The following is a 15,474-nucleotide window of genomic DNA, read 5'->3' as shown; positions in this document are numbered from 1 at the left end:
CAAAGCTGGTTGTGCAGTTCTCTCAAACATGACCTATATCTGGAACAAACCTAAGTGTACAGACTCAAGATGTTCTATGTACAACAAGGAAGTAGTTTGTGGGTCTATGCTAGAGTTAGTCTGAGGAAAGGCTGGGAATTGAAAACAGAGAGGCTTGCTTGCTCTCTGTGTCTGAACCCCCAAAGCTATGGGTGATGGAAAGCAAGATCTGGTGGACTGTTGTTGCTGAGAATCCTTCCATCTTATGCTCAGGCTGTGAATATGTGTAAACAAACCATATATCATAAAGACACTACAGTCTCCGCTGACCTTCATTCCAATGAAAGTAAACCCTGAATAAGCACAGGAACCCCTAGAAGTCTCTCACTGCTCAGAGATTGGGGTCTGTGCAACAGTATTTTTTTCAAAAACAAACCTACAGCACATCATTAGAGTGCGTGCACTTACATAAAACAAAATTAACCAGTGATATTTTTTTTTTACTCAGGTCAAAACTGCTACAATCCTAAACTAGTTCAACAGACTTGCAGCCTCCACTGATGAGGGAAGAACTCGGGACATGATCTTGACCAATTTCAGTTAAAGGTGATGGGATACTGAAAAAAATCTTGTGGAGATATCTCCCTTCCTCCTTGCCAGACATGATGTGTGCATTTAGGCAAACTGTGTACACGGTTGCTTATTTTGGGGATTATGGACAAAGAGAGTTTTGGACAGAAACAGAGGAGTCCCAGAAGGGCTGGGGGTGGCTTTTTTGTTACAAGTGTAAACAAATAAACACTAGGGGTATCCACATCTACACTGATGGGGTCTGAACCAATAGTGATGTAACCAAGAAACAGATCCTGGAATTGTGATGGAGGTCAGAATGAAACTATCCACCACAGTAGCCACGAGAAAGGCAAATCTATGCTAGTGATTATTAGTAAATAGATTTTTAAAATTACAATATTGTAAAGCCTTTCCATAAATCCATGGTGTGGCCACATTTGGAATACTGTGTACACGTGCGGTCATTCTGTCTCAAAAAGGATTTCACAGAGCTGGAGCAGGTACAGAAAAAATACAACAAAAATGATCAGAGAGTTGGAAATATCTTCCCTAAACACAAAAAACTAAAGTGTTTGGGCTTTTTAGTTTAGAAAAAGAGAGACTAGCACAAAAAAAGTTACATAAGATTCCTAGTCTTGGGTGTCATGCTGTCCTTCAGTTGCTATATGAAAAGTCACTTATGGTGCTGGAAGATTTGATAATGCTGCCAAGTATAATGTACATTCTAATGGCTATGAGTTGCCATTGGTGTCTGTTTCTGCTTTGGTGACTCCTGGGGTGTTTCAGGCAATGACTGTACTGAGGTCAGGCACATTAATGGCCCCTGGACTAGTGCAGAGCTAGCTCCTATTTCTCCCATTGGCTCAGTAGTCTTGTAAAACATGTGATTGGTTCCTTTACAAAGCAGGATGCTGTACAAGACAGACTTTGACCTAGCAGAGCTCTTCTTCTGTTCTTAACTCACAACAGCAGACACTGGTAATAATACTATTTTTCTGTGCCAATACCTAAAGAGATACAAAATCTTTCTGTAATGGGAAGGATATCTTCAATCTCAATTAAGTCCAAAGAAAATAGTATAGAATTTGCAGATAAATTATAGTTTGGTGTCACATTGGAGTCTCCTTTTGAAGGGGATTGTTTTGTTGTTCTTTTATCCAAGTTCCTTCTAATTTTATCTCATGTTGACCAGATTGCAAGTCTGCAGTAATTTGTTTTAGGTTTTTTAAAAAATGAATATATGGATAGACGATTGTGAGGTTGAAAAACGGCAATGTTGAGGTCAGTAGCAGTCTTCTGAAATCTAACACAGCAAGAAAAAATAATAAAGGTATTAAAAACTAGTGACTGCTGTTATGAATGGGTCACTCAATTCTTATCTTGTATACATACGGACTCTGCACATTGCTAAGGCAGCATGTTATGGCCATTTGGTCCCACTGTTTACTGCCTTTTTCTGTACCCATGTAAACAGATCTGCCATATGCATCTGACAAGAAATTTCTTGTTGACAAAAATTAAATATGTTTGTTGCAGGATTCTCCTTAATCATTTTTCAAAATTCCACCCCAGCAGAAACTGTAAATGACCTGCATACTCTAAACATATATAGAAGTGAGTTATAATTACCCTTTCCATTCCTGTAACAAACCATTAATTATTCCCTTGAGGACACACTTCTGGATATCTTGAGGCTAGAACAAATGAAAAAAGAAAAACCCACAACCAGCATTTTATCACAGAAGTAATTTCTACGGTTATCATTAACACCATGTTAATGACACAAGACAGTGTTCTTATGAAAAGGACTGGTGACAGTTTTCATTCTTGCAATAAAGCAAAACGTATACAGTTAGTCACAAAAAATATTTAAAAATTGAGAAGAAACCTCAATATTTTCAAGCCATCTGTCAAATTATTTCTTAAATTTCTTATTGGTAGCCTGTCTTCTAAGTTCATAATTCTTAATTTCCTCCATGTAAACCTCATCAAACCCTCTCAATTCTTTTGTTGCCCTGCATTTGTATCTTTTTCCAACTTTACAAGGCTGATCAGAAGCATAAGCTGACATTTGTTTAATTGTATAATGGAACAATGTAGCTCTGCTTGCAGTTCCTGGTCTCCCGTGCATTCACTATTGCATATGAACAACAGTAACATGCAATTTTACCCCATCCCCTATGTAGTGATGAATGACTGGCTCATTACTGGGTGTATATAAATAGCATCCTACGTCTACACCCTAGGTTTGATTTGAGGCAAAAGCATTAGAGGATGGGAGACAGGGACAACTAGTAGAGTCCTGCTGCTCATTGTGTGTTTATGCTACACACTTGGATGAATATGAGCACAGATTATTCAATGTATGGAAACATGTGTTCCCTATTGGTTTCAAAATGACCATAGGTTGTATCCAATTAAATACATCATCACACAGATAGAGATGGATTTCTGTAAGTGCAACAGAACTTCCTCTTCTCCCTTGCGCACCTCCCCCCCAAATCCAATCTGGGGGTTTGTCCAGTCCTCTGGAACAGATTTGGGAGCAGTGTAGAGGGTAAGGGGGGGAAAGGAGAAGTTCTGTCACATTTGTGGAAGTCATTCCACTCATGCAACCCCATTATATTATGTATTTGGTAATCCCTTTCCTAAACACTTTCCACCTAAAATCGTGTTTGATGACAAGATGCTTTTTGGAGAGCTGTCAGCACTAACTTCAAAATCTTTTTTCAGACTGATAACAAAGAATTTGAAGCTGCTGCATCCCCATCCCACCCACATTTCCCCAAAAGTATTTTTTTTGTACTTGGGAACACTGACTTTTATGAGCCTGCATTCTCAGGGCAATTCCAGAGGAAGTATTTTGCCAGTGACCCCAAGTTTTATATACAGGATAACCACCAATAAGGGGATTCTAGGCTTAATCCTCAAAGATTGTTTTAGTGATTTAGTGTTAACTATCATTGCTGGAAATGGCCTTAGCATTATGAAATATGTTGAGTTCTTCCTTAAATATTTGGGATAATCTGCAATTTTTGCACTATTGCACTATGCAAAACGTTTTACACGTCATTGCTTTAAAGCAGGGATGGGTAAGCTTGTTTTTAGGCTGAGGGCCACATTCAGCCTTTGCCACCCCTCCAGGGCCACATGTCAGTGTTGGGCAGGGCTACCTCATACTCTCACATGCATACACACACAGAGATCAGCTGAGGAGGGGATTATCACCCCTCTCTGCTCATTAAATGATCGATCTGAGTGGGAAGGGGGTGATTTGCATCCCCATCAGGGTACTGAGGTTTAAACCTGTCTCCCACTACGATCATCACACTGAGCTTACTTTAAAAAAAACTTCTTGCTGCTGCTGTCAAATTCAATGGGATCTCAGGGCCCCCCTCCAAAAAGTTTGCTTGGAGGACCACATCAGGTCCCTGAATGGGGTGGGTGTGTTGCCATCTGTTTTAAAAGGTGGAGGTTCTATTATAGTAATTTTAAGATAGCAATCTTTTTACAATTGTTGTGAAAACTGACAGTAAAATGCCTACCTTCCATTCCCAGATTTGTTATGAGAGTTCCCCCCCCACCTTATTAGGAGGTATTAGTTTACCACAGTGTCATTCATAATGATATGAGAAAGAGAGACATTGCTATACAGTCAATGAAATGCCAAGCATTAATGCTGAAAGATATGGTCAAAGGAAATATTTAACTTTTTTTTAATGATGTACTGGTGTTTTTAACAGTGTTGTAATTTGGAGACCTTCGGGTAACAAGCAACTAACAAATCTAATTAATAAATAATATAGAAATATCTGACTATGGAAGAAAGTCAATCCTCTCTTCACCCTCAAAACTTGTAGAAATTTTGAATTTTTAAATTGGTTATCATACAAAACAAGACGTGTAAGTTTATTGCACATGCACGTATCTCTTTCCTTCCCTTTCCTTTTGTGCTAGCATACAACTAAAGGAAATAATTGGTCTTTTCAAACTTATTTATTGTATATTGATAACAAAAAGGTATAAAATATATAAAACAGTAACTCTCTCCCTCCCTCTGTGCTACTTAGATGTTTTTAAGTGTATTACAGCCCCCAATCTTACAGGTCCTAATTAGTTGCAATTATCATTCACATTGGCTTGTTCCAGTTACATCAGCATCTTAATCTGAAAAGTAAATACTATGATATTGCAATAACATCATTTCTGTCAAATGTAATCCATGTATAATTGTGTACATCATATACAGGCATATCCTGCTTAACGTTGCTTCACTTAACGTTGCCTCGCTATAACGTACATGCTCCATACGCCACCATACCCAGCTTAACGTATGCATGCTCCGCAATTACGGACACTTAATGGCATGACGCTGCTGCCATCTAGTGGCAATTGCAGTGCAGTACATGCATAAATAATTGCTTCACTTTAAGTACATTTTCACTTTACATACATGCTCCGGTCCCATTGCGTTTGTTAAAGCGGGGTATGCCTGTACAATGATATAGTAATGAAATATGAATATACCCTATTTATTTCAAAGAACCCCAAAGGAGCTTATAATACAAAATTTTGCATCAATTAAAAGATACCAGCCTATGGCCATACTACCCTAAACACGCCTGATCTCGTCTGATCTTGGAAGCTAAGCAGGATCAGGCCTGATTAGTACTTGGATGGGAGACCGCCTGGGAATATCGGGTGCCATAGGCTTAGAGGAAGGCAATGGTAAACCACTTCTGAATACCTCTTATAATGAAAACCCTATGAAAAAAGATTCATAGGGTCGCCATAAGTCGTAATTGACTTGAAGGCACGTAACAATAACAAAAAAATACCAAATTAAACATCTACAAGAGAAAATCTAAAAACAACCAAAAGAAAATGTAAAAAAAAGAATAAAAACAAAAATAAAAGTTAGCCCCTTAAATATCAGTAAACCATCCTGAGCCCTGTCTGTGCCTGCCATCTCTCCACCTGTATACGCTGTGTCTCATGGAAGGAGTCTATATCAGGGCAACAACACTTATATGTTGCTGCATAGACACAATATCCTGGGTTGGCTGGTAGCACCCTAAGCATGATATTATAGTGGCTCAGCAATCCTTGTACCCTATCTTATAGGCTTCTTTAAGCAGCACAGTGGCTTTTAGCACTGAGCCATAGGTGGCTCACACTCTTTTTCAGTTCATTTACATCTGCATTTAAGAATAAAGTATCAAATAAAGGAATTTAGAAATAAATAAATGCAAATTAAATCTTTTTGGACTTCAGAACACTGGTGATCATTGGTCTTTAGGGTCTCATGAAACAGTTGCTGGGACTCTGCAGGTGTGAATTAGAGCCAGAGTGGGACAATGTTTCTTTCTCTTACAGGCAATTAGTAAGAGTTAGAAGCTTACTTCTAATACATGTTCATATACACACACATAACAGTTGCTTGACAGCCTTATCACATTTAAATTTAGGAACCTTGCAGGGGAAATGATTAAGAGTGGAAAAAATGATGAGTGTGAGAAGGAAGGAGCATCTCCCGTGCCACTCCTCACTTTCAGTCATTCTTCTTGTCAGAAAAGGGCCATTAGGTCACCATTAGATGAATTTCTATGTAATGTGAAGCTTAGCCCTAAGTATCAGTACAGTGATACTAATGTTATTTAATTATTATTAAAATACGTTATTCAGAACTATTCCTAATAGAAAATAAATAATTAGTTGGCAGGCATAATCTCAGTCAATGCCAGACAGAATAAAAATACAGAATAGTCACTACCTCCTAATAGTGAGTGAATTAGATTAGCCAGACAGAGAATAATTTATAAATAATTTATTTATTTATTATTAGATTTATATCCTGCCCTTCGTCCCAGTAGGAGCCCAGGGCAGCAATACTAATTAAATATACTGGTGTATAAAGAAGCATTGTCAAAGTCATGCCAAGGAACTGAACTAAGTCTGATTTTGGATTTACCTTGGACTGAAGTTTAGGTCAGGTTTCTGAAGGCAGATGAAGCTATGCAAACAAGATAAATTTTACTTCTGAAAAGGTCTCTGTGTAAATATATTAGCTCTGAGTGAAGCTGGCACTGTGTTATTTAGCCCTTTTGCCATGGCTTTATCCTTTGCTTGTTTCTCTACAATACATGCAGACTTCAGAGGATGTAAACAAGTTACTCTTGCACAAAGACTGGTTGAGAGAGTCTGGCCAATTTTGAGAGTCAAACTTTAACAAGTTACTTCATCTCAGCACTGCAGCACTTAACATTAGTGGCTTAACTTTTTTTTTAAAGTGTATCTTCAAAACTAGTTAAAAAAAGGTTCTGGAGTTCATATAATTTGTGAAAAAATAGTCAATTCTCAAGCCCAGTTTAAAAAAATACATGACTGACTTTTATCATGATTGGAAATAGAATGTTTTTACTAGTCACAGTAAAATTTGCTTTGGGACCAGTTTAATGCAATGACTAAGAGCAATTTATTCTCACACACAAGTATCACAACCAAATGAGAGACTAGACAAGACTGTTCCCAAACATGATTACTATTGTATCATTTGTGTTAAACTGAAGCAACTAAAAACATGTAAAAGGGTTGGGATTACATAATATAACACAATATATTACAGCATAATATAACGTATTATAGACAAAGGGATTGGGCGTCAGTTCAAAGAAAAGATGTGAAGACAGTGAGAAGTGCGCATATAGCCAGAGATGGACCTGCCTACTACCTGTTACAAAGCCTGACAATCTCTCTCTCTTCCATATTATATTTTTGTAAGACGTTATGCCATCATGTCATCACGATGTGACGCAGTGCGATGTGTGGGTGCAGTGGCAAAGCATCTAACAAGAAAAGATGGCAGTGCAGAAGGCGGCAGAGGTGCAAGGCCTGGTGCTAGGCAGCGGCTCCATGGCAGCACCAGGAGACGGAGAAGCACAGTCCTAGGCCACGGTACCAGGAGCAAGAGAGGCCTGTTGGTAGGTGGCAGTAGCAGCAGCCCAGTGATCAACAGTAGCAGCAGGATAGGGAGAGGCCTGGCACTCGGCAGCAGCACTGGGATAGGGAGAGGCCTGGTGCCAAGCAGCAGCCTGGTGCCAGGTGCTGGTGCTGGGAATGGGACAGGCCCAGAGCTTGGTGGCCACAGCCTAGGTCTGGGCCTCAACAGTTGGGTGGGAGGTCTTGAAGATCTGGAGGGGGCGGGGAGAAGTGAGGGAAGGTCTGGTGACCTGTGGGGGGGTAAGGACAGGAGGAGGTCTGGTGACCCATGGGGGGGAGAAGGATGGGGGGAGGTCTGGTAACCCGTGGGGGGGGAGAAGGACGGGGGGAGGTCTGGTGACCCATGAGGGGGAGAGAAGGGAGGGGAGGACTGCGGAGGGTGCTCCGATGAACTTTGGGGGAAGGGGGAGAGCTTCAGTGAACTGTATGGGGGCAGGGGGCTATGGCTACTGTGGTGGGGTTGGAGAGTGGAGTGAGCAGGGGCAGAGCCTCTAGTCATGCATATCATACTCAATGATAGTACAGATATGCTTCTGTATATACCCTCTCATAAAACCTAAGAGGAACAATTTCCTTCACATAATCACTATGAACAGAAATACTTGTCCCAAAAAGTAATATAACAGTGGGGATATACTCCCCTACTGACTAAAACTGACAGTGATGGTGAGACAGAGAATAAAATCAGAGAAATAGACAAAAGGACAAATTACTGTAATAATGGGTGACTTCTAGCTACCATCCCACTGATTTATATATCCACATTGCAACAAAGACATTTCTAGGCATGACAGATAATTTGCATTAGAACACTTACTCACGGAGGGGATTAGAGGGGTGGCAATTCTAGACTTAATCCTGGGAAGATCCACACTGCACATTTAAAGCACATCCAATGCATATTTAAAGCACATGACTTCCCCCAAAGAATCCTGGGAATGGGAATTGTGTCCCCCGTCCCCCCCGCACAGAGCTACAAATTCCCGGCACCCTTAACAAACCACATACATCCCATGATTCTTTGGGGGAAATCCCATGCTTTAAGTATGTGCTGGATGTGCTTTAAATGTAGTGTGGACTGCTGACTGATCCTCAGGATCTGGTGTGAGATGAAAAATTTGTTCAACTGTTTAGGAAGTGACTAATGCTATAAAGGTTCAACATATATGTAATAAAAAAGTTGCCCACAAAGTCTAAAAGTCACATTGTTCACAACTGGACAAGATACCAAGTTTTTAAAAGAAACCTCCTTGCCTTTTACAGCCTCCTTGATATTGCTTATTAAGCATGGCTGGCATCCTCTTTGACCTGTTGGTAACTTTCCTAAACTCTGGCATACATTCTAGCCGAGTGTCTGTGATAGTGTTTTTTTAAAACTGCCTCTTAGCCTCAGAGGAATCCAATGATAAATCACCTCTGAATACCGGTTACCATGAAAACCCTATTCATAGGGCCGCCATAAGTCGGGATCGACTTGAAGGCCGTCCATTTCATTTTTCAGTGTTCTGAAGGTTCTAGTAGTGATCCTCTTTATTCTCTCTTTCAGTTTCCTTTTCTTTTGAAGTGTGATGCGTTTGGACTTTCTGGGCAACTTTTCACTTGTATTTATGTTGAATTTTATAGTAATATAGTCACTGTTCCTGAGCAGTTCAAGAATACTTACACCTCACATCAGATGCACAGCACAGGACCCCTCCAGACATCCTTTTTATTGCACATTCATGATGATTTATGCTCTTATTTGGGTGGTCAGGTAACACACAATCTCATTTTCAATACTGCTTGTGCCTGCAAATATTTTGAGGCAATCACACTGCTTCACTTCCAATCAGCGCATGTCCCGTAACTTCATGCTGAAATCCCCTAACTTTTATACCACATATCTTCTGGATTATTTTTGTCTCACTTTTGCTGTGCTATAGCCCCTCAAGACAGCAGTAATGTGGTAGTATTGGGGAAGTATCACAGAACAAACTAAAGCAGAAGAAATCCACAATTGATGCACTATTATTTTGTTAAGAATATGTTGCAGAATATACTCGCAACCCACCCACCCCAAATAAAAAAACACAGTCTGGAGGGGTGCTAGGATTGTCTCCTCTCTAATTGCATGCATGACTTCCAGTGCAATCCTATACATGCCTACTAAGAAATAAATCCCACTGGGCTCAATGGGACTTTAACCCAGCTTGTATACAATTGTAGCCCAATTTATTTTGCCCAGGGGTTTAGCCTCACTTTCACAAGCACATATTTGTTCTTGTGTGTGAGGATAGTTGAAGTAACCCATTATTACGCTTTCTCCTTGGTATTCTTCCCCAATTTCTCTCTCCATTCAATTTCATTCTCAAGAGTTTTGATCAAGATGACAATAGTATGGCCCCAGTATAAATAACTTTAGGCCTGCTTTCTCCACCCATAGAGATTATTCTGCATCAGGTAGAATGTTTAATTGACCATCCTAAACAATTTAAATCTTAATGAAGTATAGCCGTTTGAAATATTTTATAGATGTCTTACATTTTAAAATTTGTTTTAATAATGTTGTGATTTTTTATAAGCCTGCTCTTTATAACACAGTTCCCTGACTCCCAACTAAAGCTTAAAAGGAGATTAGACAAATTAATAGAGAATAGGTTTATCAATTACTATAAACCCTGAAGGTAAATAGCACCTCCACAGTCAAAAGTATTATACCCAGTAGTGGCTGATGAGGCGATGCAGGTGGGGCACCATTGCTCTCCCAGCTTCCAAACATGGCAGGTTGCTGCAGCTGACCAAGAGGCAGAGGGGCAAGGCACAAGGCATGGTGGAGCCTGTCTGACACCACTGGCTCATCACACTGAGCTCCTCGCTCGTCAGTCAGTGGCTGCTGTGTTTGAAAGCTGAGAGATCAACAGTGCCCCATCTACACTGCCTCACCAGCAGCTACTGATTATACCTCTGAATAGGTGGTGGTGGTGGGAAACAATGAAAAAGGACTTCTACTTTTACATCCTGCTCTGAGCGTCTTAGAAGTAGCTGATCTGCACTCTTGAAAACAGTATGGTAAATTTAATTGACCCCTGGATTGATTCAAGACAGATAATCTTTCCAGTATTTCCGGTAGTAATACAATACAATGTATTCATATAAATGTTTTAATAGATATTATCTGTAATCTATAATTATTGAGCTGAATATATTTGAACTAAAAGTCAGTAGTATACCTAGCTGTATTATAAAAATTACAATTTGTACAAGAAACTATCTGCATATTCAATATAAAAAAAATCACACTATCATTTTACTTACTGAATCTGGTAAGGCATCATAAACAGCATTCACAAACTTAGCATCAACTTCACAGTCTTCAATGGGATTAAAAGGGGCATCAATATATTTCTGCAAATTGTGAAAATATATTAAAGAGCTTTGCTTCATGAAATTTGTTATGCCAGAGGTATTTTCAAACTTGCATTACAAATGTACATTCTGGAATGTCATAATTTATAAAACAATTAAAATGTAAAGTTGGTATTTTTACTAATTCTTTATGTTCTGATACAAAGGGTACAACCTTGCTACACTGATACAACCCTTCTGCCTGGGATCAGTGGTGTAGTGGCAAATTCAGAAGTGCAGGGTCCCCTCATGATAGTCACGCCATGCCCCCTCACTTGTTCTGCTTTCTGTCATCACCTCCACCCTCCTCACTCCTTCCTGCACATGCCTTCTCTAGGAAACAATCAGCATGAAATGGGAATGTGTTTGCTACTGAGAAGAGTCTTCTCAGTGGCTGACTCACCTCCTTTCACTCTGATTGGCTCAAATCAGCAGGAAAGGTCAAAGAAGCATGTTAGAAGGCTCTTCTCAGTGGCTAATACCTATCCACTTCATCCAGCTTTCATTCTGATTGACTTGGCAGACACTGGAGACATAGACACCTGGCTGGGACCCTGTTCCCCCAAAAGTAAAGGGTTTAAGACCCCCCAAGACTCCGGTTGACTACACCCCTGCCTGGGATCCTCATCAAACTGCTGGTGCCATGCCAACTCACAGGCATATTACAAACTACAAGGCCAATGTCATCTTGGCCATGTGAGAGAGGAATCCAAACCCTTAATCCAAACTGCTGGTGGGGTTTGGATACAGCAGGGGGCTCTGCAACAATAAGGCTCTGAAATAGGGTGTGTCAGAAGCAGGTGGAGCAGGGCAGGTGATTATTCCACTGGAACTAAAGCTGCTCTCTTTCTGATGAGGGGCCTGATCTGGACTCCTCTGCAGTGCCAGCCTGACAGCTGACATAGCAAAAAAGAATTAACTCTTCTCTTTACATCACCACTGGCATCAGTAAGGGAGCAAGTAACTTGGTCAAGCCCCCTCCTGTAAGCTGGCTATCTAAGGAGAGAATTGTGTGGCAGGAATTGTCCTTTCTTCCTGGCCTAGACACTGTCACCAGCTCTGCTCCTGGATCTGATCTGGGGGGTGTATGTGTGGTGTGTACCAGAACTGTAACTGACATTGGGTGTGACTTTAAGAACTGCAGCTTTGAGCATTTGTATTTGAGCTTGCTTTTCCCTTTTCCTTCTCATTCCCTTTTCCTCATGTATCATGTCTTTTTAGATTGTGAGGCTGAGGGCAGGGACCATCTTAGAAGTGATTTTTGTAAGCTGCACCAAGAGCCTTTTTAACTAAAAGGTGAGGTATAAATGCTGTAAATAATAATAATTTTTCATCTGGCCAGCAGAGCTGGGGATGTGGCAGGGATCCACCACTCCATGATCCCCTCTGCCCTAGTCAGGATTGCCCCCCTTAACATGGTGTGAAAAAAGATTGATTATCTAACTGTAAAGCTCTATAATTTGTTTAGCAGTATAATAAACTAGGATCCACATGTAATCCTTTTATTTTTTATTTATTACCTTGTGCTTACCATTAGTATTGAAAATGCTTTACTAAATTACACATAGTTTTACTTGATATATGTTTTCTGGAAGACCTTTACCCATATAAGCCAATGAGAACCAAGAACTCAAGTCTCCTACAGAGAAGGATATTCTATCCACAGCTTGTTCTTTATTTTTAAAAGCTCTGGAAAGCCAGCAGTAGGAATGAGATCTGTTGCTGGTGTCAGGTTGACGGAATGCTTTCGAACTAACAGGCTACTATCGATTCAGGTTTGTTCTGTATCTGCTAGTCACTGCTTTTACCAATCCATGTTTTTTTCCCCACTCAGGCAAAATATCTATATTAATACCAATATTTTAAAAGGAAATACTGATATTTTGAAGAACATATTGATGTTTCCTTTAAAAATAGTATTATTATTATTTAGAATTGAAGAAAATATTCATATTTTAAAAGGAAATATCGATAAATTATCATCTTACAATCAATGCTTTAGAAGAGGATTTTTTTTTTTTAAAAAAGTCATTTTTCAAAAATAGCTGTAGGAATTTGCTACATTAAAATCCAGTCCTCAGCGACTGAGAATAAGCAAATTAATGGAAAATTCAGTACCAAATCCAAATCGGTTAGAATTCTAGCACATCCCTAGTCAGCAATACTGCCCTTGTGGGGACAGCTGCCAACAAACAGACCCTGCTAATATAATAATAATTTGACCAGACTTGGACTGAATGATTATTTACAAGAATGCAATAGAACCATCTATAACACTGTTTGCCTATACAAGGGTAAGGGTGATAATCTAATCTAATTTAGAGAGTGAATGAATCTAAATAAACAGAGGATTAGTGCTGTTAGAAGTGACAGCATCAATAGGGTCCTCAACATGGTGCTTGTGGGTGCAATGGCTCCCTTGCGGACTTCCCTTGCCATCTGCAAAGTCTCTAAACCCTCACCTGATCAATGCTCAATAATGAAGTGCCAAGGGTGGTTATCTTTCCCCCCTTGAAAAGTATATAGAGTTAGATGACAGATACTCCTTCCTACTTCTCTCAGCTCTATGTGGTTTTCAAGACCAGCACCTGAACAGCTGAACAGAAAGTGTTATGACTGAGAAGATAAGAGGGCAAAGGGACCAATCTGGAAGACTGGGAGGAATAATGGAGAAATCAAAGGAGAAAGTGGGGTGCCGCAAGATTGTGCAAGAGGAAGAAGGCACGGGCATGCACACATATGGGATCCAGTAAAAAGGATAATCTTGTAATTGCACAAGCTTTTTCATGGGTTCTCACCATAAAAAAACATAAACCATAAAAATTACAAATCTGGTGCTTTTCAATGTTGCTGTGGCACAAAAAGAATGGATCCAAAACATGGATAATTGTTTTTAAAGGGATCCCTGAAAAATTACTGTCAAATCAAAGGTCACATGTGTCCCTAAATCTGTTCTGTGATTTGTTAGTGGGAGGTGGTTGCTTTTTGTCATCCTATGAAAAAACCCATGAGAGTCTGTGCCTTGAATCAATGTTTCTGTGGTGCTGGCAAGAGTCAGATTTTTACTGTACAATCTACCAATATAAGCATTAATTTGATGGTGGATTTTTTGGAGAGTCTGTGTGAAATTACGCAAATTCAAGACAATCCATTTTAATTTTACTGTATCCAACTTTTACCCAGATAACATGAAAAAGTAAAAAGTGCATGTGTTTGCGTGCACATGTACGCTCACTCTTTTGCTATCTGTCTGGAGGGGGAGTGACCCAGGTAGTGGTAGGGAGGCAGAAGATGCAACCAGAAGGGTGGTGCCCACAACACTCTTTCAAAATTCCAAATGTGCCCCTGGGTCTAAAAGGTTAGCAACTCTTCTATCTAGTGGCATGGGTGCAATGAAGTTTTCCCCTTTGTGTATGTGTAGTGTACATGCCCTTTTCATATTCATTACTCTTGGTGGATTGCAGTGTTTGTAGGGCTTCAGCCCTATTCAGAGAGATGGCAAATACAGTATTACATCAGCAGCACATACCAATACAAAAAGCTAATTTTAGCATTTTCTTATTGCTAGTTACTGCTCAAGTAAATTAGGATGTGTATGTGGTGGAAATGGTGTGTTGTTGTTTTTTACCTTAAATGCAGAATTGACTTCTGAAAAAGAATCAAATGTTTTTGAATAAAAATCGTACACTGTTTTCCAGTCTCCTGATAACATCGCTTTTTCTACGTCTTCCCTAAACAGAAAGAACAAATGTAATCATTTATATAGCTAGCAGAACATTGTACATGAACAGCTTTCAAAACATTTTAGACATCCAGAAGTATAAATAATCAGTAGTATCCCAGTCATAGTATTATTTCATTTTTCATAATTTTTAAAAATCGTAATTTAGATTTTATGGAAAAATATTCATAAATACACAGAGTTAAATCAGGTAACTTTAGATATTTTTGATCATTAGGCATGAAATAACGGGAAACAGAAGGGCTAGAATCAAAAGAACTGCACAGCTTATTTCACATACTGCAAGGCAGGGCAGCTCTTGTTTTGATGGAACAAAAGCTCCCCATGTCACATAGGAAACTGCTTTGATAAGTAAGGGGGCTTTCACAGGTGCTTTGTGATTTAACACAAGGTTGGTTGTTTAAAAAGAAAATTGCTGAAACTCTCACTACTGCTCTTGGGACACCTAAGTCCCAATTTGGATACAATTTGGTTACAAATTGGTATCTTTGAAGCTGTGACCAAGCCTTTCCCATGCTGACACCAGAGTATGTGGGAGTAGATTGCCATTCCTTCCTCTTCTATTCACTAGCTTGCCATGAGGTACCTGGCCTTAAGCCCACCCTGAATGTAATCCACATGAAGAAACAAGATGTCAACCGTGTGTCAGGCCATCCACTCGTTGAGCTGCATGCCACCCAAGTGAGGCAGCAGTGGAGGCTACATGCCAGGCCAGCCAGCCACCCCTTGAACCACAGCTGGTGTACCAGACAAAGCTAGTAAAAGGCACTCTTAGTGACCGACTTGGGCCTCTAATG

General features: G+C 39.8%; 1 protein-coding gene, 1 long non-coding RNA gene and 1 other non-coding gene across 5 annotated transcripts in view; 2 read left to right on the top strand and 1 right to left on the bottom strand.

Annotated features, from left to right (window-relative positions):
• Positions 1-15,474, bottom strand: part of HECTD2 (HECT domain E3 ubiquitin protein ligase 2) — a 68,131-nt gene that overhangs the window by 35,958 nt on the left and 16,699 nt on the right. For both annotated transcript variants that reach the window (XM_061635472.1, XM_061635473.1), the window contains exons 4-6: positions 14,564-14,666; positions 10,846-10,935; positions 2,182-2,246 (exon numbers count right to left, since the gene is read on the bottom strand). In XM_061635472.1, the coding sequence (XP_061491456.1) occupies positions 2,182-2,246; positions 10,846-10,935; positions 14,564-14,666 (258 nt within the window). The remainder of the gene's footprint in view (positions 1-2,181; positions 2,247-10,845; positions 10,936-14,563; positions 14,667-15,474) is intronic.
• LOC133388914 (uncharacterized) overlaps positions 1-15,474 on the top strand; it is a 72,065-nt gene that overhangs the window by 45,385 nt on the left and 11,206 nt on the right. For both annotated transcript variants that reach the window (XR_009763976.1, XR_009763977.1), the window contains exons 2-3: positions 488-585; positions 7,334-7,532. This is a non-coding gene — a long non-coding RNA (uncharacterized LOC133388914). The remainder of the gene's footprint in view (positions 1-487; positions 586-7,333; positions 7,533-15,474) is intronic.
• On the top strand, positions 5,147-5,265 carry LOC133389911 (5S ribosomal RNA). Its single transcript, XR_009764218.1, has one exon. It is a non-coding gene; the product is annotated as a 5S ribosomal RNA (ribosomal RNA).

This window comes from Rhineura floridana, chromosome 7 (assembly GCF_030035675.1).
Source record: "Rhineura floridana isolate rRhiFlo1 chromosome 7, rRhiFlo1.hap2, whole genome shotgun sequence".
Taxonomy (NCBI): domain Eukaryota; kingdom Metazoa; phylum Chordata; class Lepidosauria; order Squamata; family Rhineuridae; genus Rhineura; species Rhineura floridana.
Note: the sequence above shows the minus strand (reverse complement) of the source record. Positions and strands in the feature narration are given on the sequence as shown.